At 33.4% G+C, this 16,876-nt stretch overlaps 1 protein-coding gene, 1 long non-coding RNA gene and 1 pseudogene across 3 annotated transcripts; 1 reads left to right on the top strand and 2 right to left on the bottom strand.

Moving 5' to 3' along the window:
- On the top strand, window positions 3,817-6,550 carry LOC107608018. Of its 2 annotated transcripts, none has more exons than XM_016309911.2 (7): window positions 3,817-3,943; window positions 5,009-5,048; window positions 5,123-5,257; window positions 5,359-5,443; window positions 5,524-5,749; window positions 5,876-6,044; window positions 6,276-6,550. In XM_016309911.2, exons 2-7 carry the CDS (start codon window positions 5,032-5,034, stop codon window positions 6,283-6,285), a joined length of 642 nt encoding a protein of 213 aa, XP_016165397.1. In that variant the 5' UTR covers window positions 3,817-3,943; window positions 5,009-5,031; the 3' UTR covers window positions 6,286-6,550. The 2 variants fall into 2 exon arrangements, with proteins under 2 accessions (XP_016165397.1, XP_020962943.1); XM_021107284.1 differs by lacking the exon at window positions 3,817-3,943 and adding an exon at window positions 4,545-4,561.
- On the bottom strand, window positions 6,871-13,789 carry LOC107607994 (annotated as a pseudogene).
- LOC110264850 lies at window positions 14,136-16,242 on the bottom strand. The gene is made up of 2 exons (XR_002351114.1): window positions 16,202-16,242; window positions 14,136-15,028 (listed from the first exon to the last, which is right to left on the bottom strand). It is a non-coding gene; the product is annotated as an uncharacterized LOC110264850 (long non-coding RNA).

Genomic DNA, 16,876 nt, shown 5'->3' with positions numbered 1-16,876 from the left:
ACACCTCTTATTTTTTTTTGAAAAAGTATAGGTAGACAATGAAAATATTAAACAATATAAACAATAAATATATTGGATGTTCAATTCATTAAATGTGCGGATGGTTATTCAAATATTAAGATTTAGGTGAATAAATGAATATAGTGTATTTTACTTGAATTAGACAAATTTTAGAGCCTGTTGTTCATGTTATTCAAAAAAGCCATTAGTTACCTATCATAACTCTTTCCTAAATTAAAAAAGAACACAAATATTCTCTCACATTCACGGAAGGAATGAGAAGAGAAGGAAGAAGAAAGAAAAAAGAAAATAAGACGGTACCATGTAGGGGAGAAGTAAAAAGAGAGGAAGGGCGATGATGCTGATGAAGAAACTCTTGAGCGCAGCGTGGATGGACTTGCTAGTGGTAGGTGCAAAGTCTTTATAGCTCCGATTGTTTTCTGTCACCACTACTGCCACGGATATAGGAGACCTAAAACGATAGAAGAAAAAAGGATAGAACGAGAGAAAGATTGTGAAAGAGAGATTACATTGCAGGGAGAAAGAAAGGGGTGGAGGTCGCGAAAGAGCGAGGTGGTGGAGGGTGATACACAAAATCACATAGAGACAACCCTTCAACGAAACACAAAGATGCATTGTACTTACTAGTGTCATGATCCCAGCTTTTATCACTTATGCACTTGGGACACATATTGTGTTTAGTGCATTTGTCTATGGTTTGCTTATTTCAAATGGACTACTTGCTGCTGCTATCATTGAGAAGCTTGAGGACTTTGTTTCTGTTTTTCTGCTACCTCTTCTTTGCAATCAGGGTCCTCAAGACTAATCTCACCTTGATCAAGGGAGCGGCTAGATGGAAATTTGTGATCTCGATGATTCACTTTACTTGTATTGGCAAGGTCTTTGGCACTCTTGTTGTTTCCCTCCTATTTCAAATACCTGTCAGGGAAGGTGTCATTTTTTGTCTGCTTAGGAATACTGAAGGCTTCATTGAAATTATTGTGCTCAATGTTGGCTGGGAACAAAAAAGTATATTTATACGATGCATGTTATTAACTTACTAATTCCGCTAGGTAATTAACAACCAACTCCTGCCAATTCCTGTTAGACTGGACCCAAAGCAAAAAAAAAAAAAAAAGCTTCCATTTATACTCCTTTTAACCGTAGTTTCAAAAACAACATACAGCCACCTCAATCTCTTACTCTGCATGCCATCATCCACGCCATCAACCTTTGTCACAGACCATGTTCGTGCCGCCGTCGCCTCCTCCAGTGCTGCCATGTACTAGCCCATCGCGTCATGTTGCTTCCGCTGCGAGGATGCCGTCCACCACGGTCAAGAAATCACACCGAGTCGTATGCCTCCTCTGCCGCGTTGCACAACCTTCCATTCCGTTGCCACCACGTCATCGTGCCGCGCCGTCTGCCTCTTCTGTCGCATTGCGTCTCGACCGTCTCCGCCATGAAGCCATGGCGCTGCATCTCTTCCTCCTCCTCCATCGTGCCTTGCCTCCGCCTCCTCTTCCATCGTGCCATTGAGCCACGTCCCATCCTCCAAAGGTTAGTGGATGTTTCTTCTTCAATTTACTGGATGTTTCATCTCTGTTTCGGGGTTCAAAAAATTAGTAGACGGCTTCATATGAGATTAGACGTTTCTTTCATTATAGAATGGATGTTTCTTGTCCTTGCATCAGCGATGCGAATGGTGTTTTACGCAATGCAATGTGGTAGTGGCAAGACGGCAGTCTGTACGACAAGAACGGTGGTGCACTGCTTACGAACCACACGCACAACTCGCGCAAGAAATTCAGAGAGAACGATGGCGCACCATGGAGGCAGCGATGCGAAAGTCTGTTCGGCAGGAATGGTGGCGCATTGCAGCGGCAGCGAAGCAGTGGTCTGCATGAGAGAGAAGGCCGTCGCTATGAGAGAAAAGGTTGTCGACACTGTATTTAAGAAGCGGTTAATTTACCAAATTTTCTCTTAACTTAATTATTATTATTGATTTAATTCATGATGTGTGTAGGTGTTGGGAGATGAAGTACTTTCAATTATGGTTCTTGTAACGATTATGATGACAACAATCATCTCACCGACAATGACATTGATCCACAAGCCAAGATAAAGGCATATATCATACAAGAACAGAACAATAAATTGAACAGAGGAAAGTGGTTTTGGAGATTGGTGTTTGAGGTTCATAGAAAATAGAGAAATAGGGAGTAACGTGTAGTTTCTATTTGTTTGAAGTAGAAAGAAACTACTATGGTTTCTCTGCTTTTTTAGAGACAGAGTTAGGGTTGAAAGTGAGTTGAGTTGAGTCGAGTTAGACCAAGTTCAAACTCGATTCACGAAAATTAAGCTTGGTTTACGGCTCGACTCATTAATAATCGTGCCTATTTCATAAGTTCAAGCTTAGCTCAACGAAAGCTCACGAGTTGACTCAAATAATAGGAACATAATCTATAATTTTATATCAATAAATTATAACTTATATATTCTTTTTACAATTTTGACATATAACGTAACTCCAACCATATTTAGTTATTAATGTCATTTATGGTAGTTAAAATTGTGTAGACATTTTTCTTTTTGATTTTATAGATGAGTTTAATAAGGGTAGCATTATATAATGTAATTGCAAATAAATTTTTTTGTTTACCTGATTTTTTTATTCTCATGTCATAGCAAGTATATCTTTAATTGTTGTTCTAATTTTTAACATTCTATTTTATGCGATTGAACTTGAATGATCTTGATTTGGTATCTTCATTATGTTATTGTCTTATTCATTCTTATTTAAAATGTTTTTTATAATGCACAAATTTGATAAGATGTTAATGAGTTAAGGACATACGAGAAGAGTTTAATTTAACATACTTATGTAATAGTTTAGCATACAGTTTTGATTGTCCAAATTGATGTAAATCTTTGTATTTGAAATTGAACTAATAGAAAATTCCTCTGCATTTAATGGAGAACAAAAATACTGAACAAAAATTATTTTGATGTGAATTTTTATTTTGAAATTATATAAACATGAGAACATATATGTAGTTAAACGAAATATAATAGGATTTTGTTAATTTGTGCCCTAAAGACATTGGTTAAGTATATCATAAAAAAAAATATTTTAATGTTTTTGATATAATTTAATGCATTGAATATATTAAAAGTTTAAAAACTTTTTTTATGATATACTTAACCAATATTTTTAAAACACATAATGGTTAAATTTATACAAAAAAAATTTTGGAGGCTAATTTGAGTAATTATTTTACTGAAAAATAAATTAAGAATTGATTTGTCAGAATAAAATTTTAAAATTAATTTGTGTATTAATTTTTGTTGAATACTAAAATATCCGCTTTTAAAATATTTGAAAACTGATCTAGGTACTCTTAAATTAAATAGCACCCGTTCCACATTTCTCACAGTCTCTACTTTGGCTTACTTTAGTAAAGTTTTTACTTTTCAAAAGTAGTTTATAAAAACTAATTTTTAAAAGATAACTTTTTAAAAATTGTAGCATTTATGTTTGATAATTTAAATTAAAAATAGTTTTCAATAAACACAAGTAACAACAATTACATTTAGTAGAATAGCTTTTAAAATTTAAAAATATTATAATAGATATAAATATAAGCATTAAATTTAAAAATTAGTTAACATGAATTTATATTAGACTTTTAAATTTTAAAAAGTACAAATCAATTTTAAAAAATTCTATCTCAGATTCTCAGATACTTTTAAAAGTACCAAATTTTTTAAAAACTACAAATATAAGACTATGATCTTTTTTATTTACCAAAAATAAAAAATTAAACTTTTAAATAACACAAATATCTCTTTAAAAAATTTTACCAAACCAAGCTTTCGACTCGCTCTTCTCCCATAGTCGCCTCCAGCAGATTCCGTCTCGCCATCGTCGCTGCGCCTCGAAGTAATTAAAATTTAAACCTAATTATTGTTCTGTTTATACCCTAATTAGATTGCTATTTTAATTGATTGCAATTTGATTTCAAATTAATTATTGTTCTATTCAAACCCTAATTATTATTTTGATTGATTGTTATCTGTGTATTTTAATTGTTCTGTATATTTTTATAGATTGTTATTCTGTATATTCTAATTTTTTATTTTGTGATTTTATTGTGTTACTTCATTTCTAGGGTTTGGTTCATGATACTTGTGGTGTGTTGCTAAGATGTAGTTGTCAAATACTCAAATTGTGTTGCCTATTTATTGGCAAAATCTATCCACGAATGATAGGGGAGGAAAAAGAACGCCTTGTTATAGTTGGAGTTAGTGGTTTGTGCAAATGAATTTATCGATATATATCAAATGAATTGATCCATGTGATTCTGAATGTTATTTTCATGCTACATTGATCAAGATAATGGGGAGCGGGTTTGGGAATAGTCACTTAATCCTATGGGATGGAAAAAGTTTGGAAGAGGTTGTAGTATTTTATTTGCAAGGGATATTTGCTATTTAGAAATTCTATGATAATTCAGTATGTAGCATGGAGAAGGGGATTCTGTTGGCACTCTGGTACAGAGTATGTTTTTACACTGGAACATATGATGCACTATTTTATGTTTATGATTTGTTCCATTTATGTTGACCTAGTCATTTTGCTTTTCAACAACAATAATAAAATATATTGATCCTGTGCATCTGTGTTTACCAAAGAATTAAAGGTTTGGTGTTAATTTTTTTGAAAACATCACATTATTTATATTTTCTTTCTTTGGTTTTGGTACTAGACAAAAAAAAATGTGTTGTATTATAAATCTTTCGATGAATATTTAAAGAAATATAGTTTGAGTTTATTTTGACCTATTAACCATGTATTCCTGAATTATTTGTTTACATTAGATTCATTGCAATGTTTGAAGCTTTTATTAATATCAGTTCTCAAGTTTTAATTTGTTATTATGAATGTATATCTTATTGCAAGGTTGTTGTATATTTTCAGACTTTCTAAAGTAGTAATTGTTTTCAGGTTCCAAGTCATAAAATTTTATCATGGATCCAAAACCAGAGTAAGCCCTTTTTAATTTGGACTTTTGTTTTTATGTTTAGTTGGGAACATCTCATACTCTTTTGTTTAAAGCAGAAAGACTTTTGATGGTTGGATTAATATGGAGGAACTTATGAAGCTCCCCGTTATCAATAATTCACTATATGACAAAGATGCCCCCCTTTACTCGCGTAGGCTGAAAGCTCCTACTAATTTACGTGTGCCAACGGAGTGAGTGCATCATGACAAGTTATTTTATTTAAATACATTAATATTAATTAGTCAATTTGTTTTCTTATACTTTCTTTTCCTGCAATTGTTTTGTACTATAGAGCCGAGATTCAATTAGAGTTAAAACAGACGCATCCTTATCATGTATTAGCAATGGATCATTACAACAAAAGCATAGATAATGAGGTTAAGTAACTTATTTATTTTCTCAAAGTATATTTATTTTTATTTGAAAAACAAATTTCTGTTGATATTTGCTTTTTCAGGAAGAGGAGTATAAGATTTCAAGTTTGGTTAGTATGGGTAAAACCAGAACAATGTGCTTTGGTATGCACCTTGGTTTTCTTCGTCACCTCTTTTGGGAGACGGTGCCTAAAAACACTCCGTCAGTTGAGCCCAAAGTTTTCTATGCCCGGGTTCATGAAATGTTTCAGAAGGGAGGCATTCATGTACCTTTTTGTGGCTTTTATAATGATTCTGTTGATGACTCAGGTATTCTCATGTGAATGTATATATATATATATATATATATATAGAGAGAGAGAGAGAGAGAGAGAGAAAGAGAGAGGTTGTCTTTTGTTTAAATTATTTAAATAATTTTTACTTGATTTTTGTTAGAGAGCTGTGAGATTTGTGGTCTGAAGAATTCTGATGAATTCTGGAAGAAAGAAAAAGAATTAAAGGACAAAGAAGCAGAGAGAGTAAAGGCTATTCATAATGATGGATATCTTCTTCATCCAATTCATTTTAGTGGCATGTATCAATCTCCCCATGGAGACAACCAAAGGTAAGCAACAACTACTTTTTATTGTTTGTCTTTTTCTGTTCTTTTAAATTTTATATTTATTGTTTCTCAATCTCTTTGGAACTCTCCAAAAATGACACTAAAATGTTACTAAGAAGCTCTTTCTAACCTTATCTGGGCCAATTGTTATGTATGTCACATAAATTTAGTAAATTATGTGTCTCTTGTTATGATTTTTATTTCGTTGCCTAATTTTTATTCTTGAAATTGTAGGATGAATTAGGACAATGAATTGGATGTACAGGGGGAGATACTCAGGATGCCTAGTCCCTAGAAAAGTCTGAAAGATATATTAGGATAATGACTTTGGAGAATACTTAATGTGATGTTTTTCTTTCAAGTTTAGGAATCATATGTTTGGTGGTAACAATCTGAAAAATACTTTGTATTAAGTATTTTATGCAGGATTATGCTTGTGTTGGTTGTTTGAAATTGTGAGGCTTTGGATTTTGGTGATGGCTTCTCTGGTTTCTGGTCTTTTTTTCCTACATGTATTCTTCATGTTTCTATTTTCTCTTTTTTAAAGAAACTAGTAGGATTGTGTAAGTTCGATCGAGATGGGATATATCTATTTGAGGGGCATGGATAAAAGTATATTGTTTTTTAGATATAATAAATGAGTCAAAATGTGAAGTTTGTTGTTTCTTGTTACACAATAAAGAAGTAATCCATACAAATTTTCCTTTCTAATAGACACTGCTTAAAGTAAAACAAACTTCTTATTCGTCTAATTTAAAACAAGGAGTAAGTGTGATTTTGGTTTTTATGGTTTAGTCTTAAAATCAAAATCTGTTCTAATCTCTTTTGGAATGATAGAAATATTTTCACGTTATTGGCTTCTTTTGCATGGTCACCACCACCTTTGAAATGTCCCTTTTTTTTTTTTCTTTTAAATCCAACATTAAATTCTTCAAAATTCAACCACAATAACAATAAAAAACATTCGGATTTTCTTTTGAAAAAAAAAAAAATCATCAATTAGGGAGAGAGAGTTCAGAGAGTGCTTGCCAACCTGCTCTGCCATTGCTGCCTTTATTGTTGTCGCTGGAGAAGGCTGCAGTGGCACTCGCATGTCGCATCTTGTTCCTGGTGTTTTGGATTGGTCATTCCAGCAAATATCTCATGGATGTTTTAACATCCATTGTTCTATTGAAAAAAAATTGCAACCGCGGTGCTCACAAACACTTGTGTAACGTCTCCTATAACCTTTCCACACTTCTCATCCCTAATCACATTCGACCAAGCAGGCGAATCCAAAGACGCAACACCAAATTCCTCGCAAAGCTTCCAACTACCATCAAGGGAAAAGCGATTCCAGCCTTGGAGAAAAGCTTCTACAACATTTGATCATAGACTGCTATTTGAAGCAGCTTCCTCAAGAACTATGGTCCTTGGTTACTTTACAAAAAGTCCATGTTATTCAACCACATTCTAAATTGAGAGACAGCCTCCAACATGTTGTGCTCAACAATGGCTGTAAACTCGTTATCTCTTGAAGACATTGTAGAAAGTAGAAACTCTTTGCTTTCACTGCTTTTCTCTCATCTTCTCTGCTTCCAAATTATTTTGATGTTATGTGATTGTACTTTCCTAGATGCAATAGCTACATTAGCTTCTTACAGAGGCTTGCTTATCTTATTTGTTATGTTAAGAAGCAAGGAATTCTACAAAGAAGAAAGAGCAAGAGCGCGCCACCTTAACAGACGAAGCTCTGTGAATGATGAAGAGATGAATGACTTGAATTCAAAGATTTATTATGGGAGGTGTAATTCTAACTATGATCATCACCAACATGAAGAATATGGTTTTGCAAGCTTTGGAAAGAAACCGAATGCTTTGGATGGAAACGAAAGAGACAACCAAGTTCATGAAAACAAGGAAACAAAGCTCCCACAAAATAATCCAAAACTTGGAGAAGAAGATAATATAATACTAGTTCTAATATGACTTTGTAGCCTTTGATGTGATTATAACTTATAAGTAGTTTTGGTTTTAAAAAGGAATTTTTCTATAAATATGCTAAGGTACTTGATTGTGATACTGAATTTTAAGTGAAGCTTTACTTGTACACTATTGCCGTCGAATTCAGTAATGCTTTTTTTCTCTCTTTTTTTGGTCTAATGCCATTGATAGATTATTTGTAAGCAATCTTAGAATAGATGATAAACATTGCATACCAACGACATAGTTTTAACTTTTAACAATGCCAGCTAATTCAATTAAAAATGACCAGTCAAAAAATAAAAATTAAGAAAACATATACTGAAAATAATAACTGGATAATATTTCTGGTTAAGAAAAATACAACTCCTGGCCTCATGACTCCCAACATGAGCATAACCACCACCTTTGCAATCCACATCTGCACACAACATCAAATTTTGCAGCATTAGAAACTAGTATTATTAGTATTAAGGCAATTTTATAATATTTGATAAGGTAACAGAATATGAAACCAAACCTGCTGGAAAGTGCTGAGGGATGCCAAGATAGAACCACCAATCCAGACACTATATTTTCTCTTAGAGGGAGCCACCAGCTTGATCTTCATGCTGCTGGGAGCCAATGCAGAGATTTCCTTGCTCATAGTTGTTCCTCCTGATAGAACAATGTTTCCATACAAGTCTTTCCTAATATCAACATCGCACTTCATGATTGAGTTGTATGTCGGCTCGTGGATACCTGCAGCTTCCATTCCTATCATGGATGGTTGGAAAAGCACCTCAGGACATCTGAAACACTCGTCGCCAATGGTAATCACCTGTCCATCTGGTAATTCATAGCTCTTCGCAGAGGAGCTGGTCTTGGCCGTCTGAAGCTCTTACTCATAGTCAAGGGCAATGTAGGACAGCTTCTCTTTCACATCCCTCACGATTTCTCGCTCTGCTGAGGTGGTAAACGAGTAACCACGTTCAGTTACGACCGGCGAGATCAAGCCTAAGGATGGCATGTGGTAGAGAATAACCCTCCTAGATTGGGACAGTGTGGCTCAGACACAATACCTGTAAAAAACAAGAAACATGGCATTTATTCGACACAGTTTTTAACACTACCTTAAAGAATTGTGTGAATTTCTTACCGGTTGAGCCTGAATGGCTACATAGATGGCAGGGGCATTGAAGGTCTCGAACATGATTTGAGTCATCTTCTCGCGATTAGCTTTCGGGTTAAGAGGAGCCTTAGTCAGCAAAACTGGATGCTCTTCAGGGGCAACTCGAAGCTCATTATAGAATTTGTGATGCCAAATCTTCTCCATAGCATCCCAATTGCTTACAATATCGTGCTCAATTGGATACTTGAGAGCCAAGATACCTCTCTTAGATTGTGCCTCATCTCCAACATATGCATCTTTTTGGTCCATTCCTACCATCACACCAGTGTGACGAGGGCAGTCTACAATGCTGGGAGAAACAGCTCGCGGGGCGTCATTCTATGAAAACAAGAAAAGAAAGAAACATGTGCCATTGAGTACCTTAACCATTCCAGTTCCATTGTCACACACAAGAGGCTGAATATCCTCACCTTCTGCCATCTTTTAGTATCTGTTGGATGATAAAGATAAATTCTCAATTAAAATGCACTATATACATTGTAAACTTAGATGTAAACATTTTAAGTTTTAAATGTATAAGAAGAATCAAAATTTTCATTTTCATTTTCATTGGACGCTCTTATATTGTATCGGAAATTTATCTTTTTATGAGAATTTCCATCTATGTTGAATGAGAAAAGCCATGTGCTTTATTGACAACATATCGTACCTTAACAATAAATTTAACCAAATCGATTTCAACTATTATGATCATAACTAATAAGGAAAAGAATGGTTGCAAAATATCAATGAAATGATGTCCAAGGATTGACACAAATATTGATTTAACCAGTGATGATTAGTATATAATACCAAAGAACCAAACAATAGATGTTTTAATTAAAATTTGAGGCACAGTTCATAAAGCAAAACTTGATAACTGAAAACAACATAGATTAAAAAAAAAAAAACAATTCCTTAACGTTAATCCAGCTACATTATGTTTTCCATAACATCAAGGAAAAACAGAAAAAGATGAAAAATTTGTAAGTTATTTTATTAAAATAATAATTAGTCCATCCAATTAACAAAAATAATTTTGATTATAGTGAGATAAATATAATGGTTGTTACTCAGTAAAAGAATAGAATTAGTGAAATTTTTTAAATAATAAAATAAAAGATATCTCTCCTCTCTCTTCAAAACAGAAAAATAGAAATTACGGTTTATAAAAATATGTGACAAGAGAAGTAAAAACATTTCTGCTCAACAACAGTTATCTTTTTTTGTGCCATTAATGAAGAAGTGAAAAGGTAGAAGGAAGAGAAGGAAAAAACACTCAGGATCAGGAACTTATTGGAATTGCAAAATAGCTTAATTGATTAGAACGTGGTTTGCCCGTAACAAAAATCACTAGGAGCAGTAGAAGTATGGTGTGTCCATAACCCACAAGTTCCTGAATCAGAACCACTCTGACATAGAAAAACAACCATAAGTCGAGAAGAACATCTGAAAACTCTGATATGGATCCTAGTATGTTTTGAGTTATGCTCTTATAATGTAATAATTATAAATTTCAAGATCTTGTATTACTGGTAGAAATAGTTTCTGAATTGATTGTAGAAACAAATTTTAACATGTAGTATCAGAACAAGATTATGAAATTTATGATTATTCATAAATTAATTTGCTCAAAATTTGCATAAATCTAATAAATGTAACACCAAAGTGGTCAAATACTCAAATCTAATAATGTATGATTATATTTTGGGTTTGTTGCTATAACACATTTAAAGATCAGAACCAAAGATTAATTAATTGTTCTTACAGTAAATTGGCAAGATTGTTGATAATTTTATATGTATATACAATATTAAAAATATTTAAATATCTAAAGATATTAAACATTTTTAGTTAGTGCATATAAGATAAGCAAATTAAATTGAATTAATTTAATTAATTATTGTGTCTTCGTATATTAATGTATCACCCAAAGGAAAACATTGTTATACTTTAAATGTTTAATCTAAATGATATATTAATTATTCAAAGCGTTGATGTGCGAGTCTGTATTATATTTGTAGCTTCTATGAATTTGTTTGACTCAGATAATGAAATTGTCAAGTTTAATGGACATAACTATGCTGATTGATTTTGAGCAAATTCAATTTCAATTGGGTGTTATGGATTTAGACCTCGTATTAGTTATAGATTAGAAGCCTACTGAGATTACTAAGACTAGTTCCAAAGAACACAAGTCTCTTTATGAGACTTGGAAACGGTCAAATAGGCTGTGTTTGAACTTGATGAGAATGACAATGGCTGAAAATGTTAAGCCATCCATGCCTAAGATAGATAATGCCAAGAATTTCATGGCTAAAGTCAAGAAATATTCTCAATAGGACATACCTGACAAGTCCATTGCGAGCAACCTTATGACGGAATTGACAACTAAGAAATTTGAATAGTCACAACCCATTCATGATCATGTGATTCAAATGTCTAATCTGCCACCAAAGTTGAAATCTATTGGTATGGATGTGAGCGCGTCTTTTCTAGTTTGGTTTATCATGAACTCGCTTCTTCCTGAATTTTGGCCAATTTCAAGTGAACTATAACACTCTTAAAAAAATAGAATTTTCAAGAGATTAAGGTCATGTTGAATCAAGAGGAAGGGAGATTAAAAAAAATGAAATATCACTCTTCATTTCACATTTCAAGCTGGATCTACAGTAAGGATAAGGCAGATAAAAAGGATATGAAGGACCATGCTTCACTAAAGGTTCGTGACGGCAATGTCCAAAAGAAGAAGGCGTTGATATGTTTTTTTTTTGTAACAAGATTGGACATATAAAGAAAGATTGTCCAAAAAGAAAGAAATAATTCGAAAAGAAAGGTATTTATTATGTTTCAATAAGTTTCGAATCAAATCTTGTTGAAATACCAAATCTTGTTGAAATACCAAATAATACCTGGTGGTTAGATTCTAGAGTAACTACTCATGTATCACATTATGTAGGGATTCCTTCTGATCCAACCGATAAAAAGAACTGAAAAATTGTTATACGTGGGGAACAAAATGAAGGCACAAATTCACTACTAGAAAACAACCGATTTGTCACATTTTTCTGATGGAATTTTACTGTCGAAAATACCGATGGATTTCCGATAGATTTTCTGTCGGTAAAAAATTAAAACTTTTTCCAAAAATTTACCGACAAATTATAAGATCTGTCAGTAATTCAAATTTTGATTTTGGATTTTTTACCGACAAAAAATCCATCGCTAATTAGTAAATCTGTCTGAAATTTGAATAACATAACTTAGACACAATCTCGAGCTCCATTCACGATCTCTCGATTAACTTGCACACAAATAAAACACACTCCTCTTTCTGTGGCTTCCTCTGCCGCTGCGTCGCACGAGTTCTCTCCATCATCGCTTCCGTTGCCCGAGCTCCCTCCGCCACCGCTCTCGTTGCCTCTGCTCCCTTCATCGCAGCGTTGCACGAGCTCCCTCCCACTGCTCTTATTTGTTCTTGATACAATCTGTCATCAATTTAGCATTGTTGATTTTCAGTTTTCAATTTCCCCATTTTTTTCGTTATTTATGTTTTGATTTTTATCATTGATCAATGTGTTATTGTTGATTAGTGATAATGTTGCTGCTCCTATAAGTGAATTCGGCTATCAATGTATTATAGTTGCCCATTGTTGATGAAATGGCTGATTAAATTCTTGATCAAATTAGGTTCATTTTTTAATTTTTTCTTAATCTATGCTTATGTTATATGTTATTGATAATATTGATAATAAACTTAGTCATAGCTTTGTTATTTGATTTTGGATCTATTGCTTGAGATTAGTTATTTGAAATTTTGGTTTAGTTAGATGAGTTTGTATTTTTCTTTTTTTATTACAATTCTGTTATTTAGGTAGAACTTTGGATGAATCTGTTAGTCGTCTGAATCTTTGACATGGTAGTTTGAATGGTTCAATGGTTGGTCCATTTGTTCAAAACCTTGTGTTATTTTGTTTAACCATCAGTTGTTGTAATCGGATGTTAGTTCATTATGTGGTTGCTTTCCATCTGGGGCTTTTGTGGTCGGTCTTGGTAGTAGATGCAAGTCTTGGTGATGCTGATCCACATTATAGGTGCATATTTTATCGTTGCATAACTTCTCTATTTTTCTTCTCCATATGGAAATAAGATGTGACTTTTGGTCTGATGAAATGCTTATTCTATCAACTAAGGCAAATAATGAAAGGAAAGAAGAAATTAGCTGTTTTAGTACACATACCGTTCACTCATTCTTCTTTCTTTTTTCTCTCTCCTCTGCTGCGACGGTAATGGTCTTGGCAGCGACGGCAAGGGTTCCAATCAATGATGACTCTAACGGCCCTTCTTATCTTTGGTAGCATCATTTCTTATCTTTAGTGACATGCATGCAGCACGCACCTGCTGCTGAAGTAAGTAAACATGGAAAGATTCAAACAAGGGCTTCCAAAATATACTTCTTCTGTAATCAATCTTGTTTATAGTTGTAGTAGGTTTTTAGCTAGAAATTCAGATAGGAGTTGCCTATAAAACTATTGTCATTCAAAGAACAAAAAAAATTTGCAAGGTATTACAATTCCAATTTTTATATTTTTTAATATATTTTATTTTAAAGTAATATATTTTACTATTTGCTTTTATTTATTTTTAGTCTAATATTTGCCTAATATTTGTTACTATATGACTCGCGGTTCAGTAATTACAAAGAACAATTGTTATGAAAAACGTGTCAATACATATGGAGAGTTGGCCTAGTATTTGGGTTATCTAGAATGCCTATTAGATTTGTTACTATATGACTCGCAGTTCATTAATTACAAAAAACAATTGTTATGGAGAACGTGTCAATATATATGGAAAGTTGGCCTAGTATTTGGATTACTTAGAATTTTAAAGACTTTGATAATTTTGATCATGAGAATCTGGTATATACTCGGGTGAAGCACAACCTGACGAGAATCCAACCTACCATGTTGTATTGATCACCGGGTACGATAAAAAAAGAAATGTTTAATTATTTGAATAGATGGGGTAGGAGCTTCGGCAAAAATGAAATTGCAACGATAGTATTTGGTGCAGTTGCTCATGTATATGCACTATTATTTAAGTGAGAGGTGTACTTAATTTCAATTTGGGAGATATGGAGATCCAGGTGATGGGATCCAAATAGAAATTTACTAAGGGCAACACCCACTCAAATAATAGTGCATATATGTGAACAACTGCACCAAATACTATTGTCGCAATATCATCTATACCGAACTCCCACCCCAACTATTCAAATAATTAAACGTTTTTTATTCTCTATCATACCAGGTGATCAATACAGCATAGTAGCTTGAATCCTCATCAAGTTGTCCTTCACTCGAGTATACCATATTCTAATGATTAAAATTATCAAAGTCTTTAAAATCTGAACAACCCAGATACTAGACCAACTCTCCATATGTATTAACACGTTTCCCATAACAATTGTTCTCTATTATTAATAGACCGTGAGTTATACAATAACAAATATCAGACAAATATTAATCTGAAAATAAATAAAAACAAATGGTAAAAGATATTACTTTAAAATAAAATATATTAAAAAATATAAAAATTAAAACTCTAATATCTCGTAAACTTACTTCCATTCTTTGGATAACAATAACTTATAAACAACTCTATCTGAATCTCTAGCTAAAAATCTACTTTAATTGTAAATCAGCTTGATTACAGAAAATATATTTTAGAAGTCCTCATTTGAATCTTTCCAACACTCTTACTTCCCAGCAGCAAGTAGTGCGTGCATGACACTTAAGAAAAAAAAGGTTCAGTAGGGGTCAAATTCGCACATTCCCAACACAGATGAACACTCCTCCAAAGGGACATGAAACTAAAAAAATCCTATGTCATTAGTGAAAGAACCAAAAGACAGAAAAAGAAAAAAAAATATCATATAAGACCTCAAATCATATTTCAATATCATTTAATCCACACTTACACAAATGACACACACAACTTAAGAACAATGAATTAAATTGATTGATACTATCATCTAGCCAATAACAAAGTTCAGTTAACAGCAAATGATAATATCAATTATTAGTTCATTGGTCCAACTGGTTCACCCGTGGTCTAACTAGAAAAACTATGTTGTAATGATATAATAAATAAATTATAAATAAATACCTTAAAACATAATTATAATATAATATAAACTTTAAATATCTTCCGAAATTAAAACACTACATCAGCCAAAATCTAATATAATCTTTAATTTCATCAAATATTAATTTATCATTCATTAGTCATTATATCACTATTGAACTCATTAAGATAGTAACAAAAGAAAAGAAAAATTATTGAATTAACCAAACCAATAACAAATAATCATCGATCATCTATTCATCTAGTTAATTGACATCTATTCATTCACTGAATAACAAAGTTCACAAAAAGCACAACAATATAGCGGAATTCAGAGTACTAGCAGTGAGCAGCTAAGAATGGAACAAGCACAGTAATCAATAATCATTCAAAATGGGTTTCTAAGCAAAATATTCATCTAGCAAATTCATTAGTGTCAATGAAGTCTTTGATAAGATATAGCAGTAAACTCACATCACATCTCAAAATGAAATTCCTTTCTATATCAACTTAACTTCCATTAAAAAAATAGCTAAATTTACAACATGAAAATCACAACCACAGAGTAACCTAGGATCAGCCATAACAAAATGGTAAGCTATCACCAGTACAAAGATGAAGATGCTAAGGAAATTGGCAAAGAAATCCAAATAAATTGCACCTTCTGATTTTGCAACAAAGATATAATCACAGAAATTGCAAAAAATCACAGATATGACAGAAATCAAATTAACAAATGCTACAAAATAAATCACAGAAATTACAGAAAATCACAAAAAATCACATGAATCACAGATCTTATAGAAATCATAGAAATTACAGAAAATCACATGAATCACAGATCTTACAGAAATCACAGAAATTAACAAATTTTTAAGTTAAATGGAAATCATAGGGGACGAAGAAGAACACCGCTCACTGAACGTCAAAGAAGAAGAATGACACAGGCGGCGTTTGTTATACGGGTCTCCATCCCCGTTTCCTACGGGGAGATTTTGCTCCCCAAATCCGCCCCCGACGGGTAATTTCCAGCGGATACCCACCCCGTCGGAGGAAATTGCCATGCTTACCTGAAATGATTAAAGAACAGAGAATAAAAAGAAAAACCAAGAATATGATCACTGTCACTGACCTTCAAGAGGGGTTGCGCGCGACGGACAGCAGGACGATGGAGATCGGTTGAGCGCGATAAAACGGCGGCGACGAAACGACGGCAACAAGGCGACGGCGAGCAGGACGAAGACGACGGAGGATGGACGCTGAGCGAGAAAGAAGATAGCGAACAGGGACTAATTGAGAAGCGAGAAGCCTCGGACAACTACGGAAGGCGGCAGTGGCTCACTCCGTCCGGCGGTGGTGGAGGCTAGCTAGGGTTTTCAGTGGCTCACTCTTTCTCTCTTTCTTTGAAGAATGCAACGAATGAATGAGAGGAACGAAAGAGGGGGAGGAAGCACAGATAGCAACGCGTTTTTTGTGGGTGAGTGAATACCCAACTTGGCCTTATTCTTTTTTTTAAGGACTATCAGGTTTCAAATAGACAAAATATTTTCTCTGGCTTTTAATATTTAATTTGGTGAGGTTGGTTACCTTTAAA

Source organism: Arachis ipaensis, chromosome B07, assembly GCF_000816755.2.
Source record: "Arachis ipaensis cultivar K30076 chromosome B07, Araip1.1, whole genome shotgun sequence".
NCBI lineage: Eukaryota > Viridiplantae > Streptophyta > Magnoliopsida > Fabales > Fabaceae > Arachis > Arachis ipaensis.
Note: the sequence above shows the minus strand (reverse complement) of the source record. Positions and strands in the feature narration are given on the sequence as shown.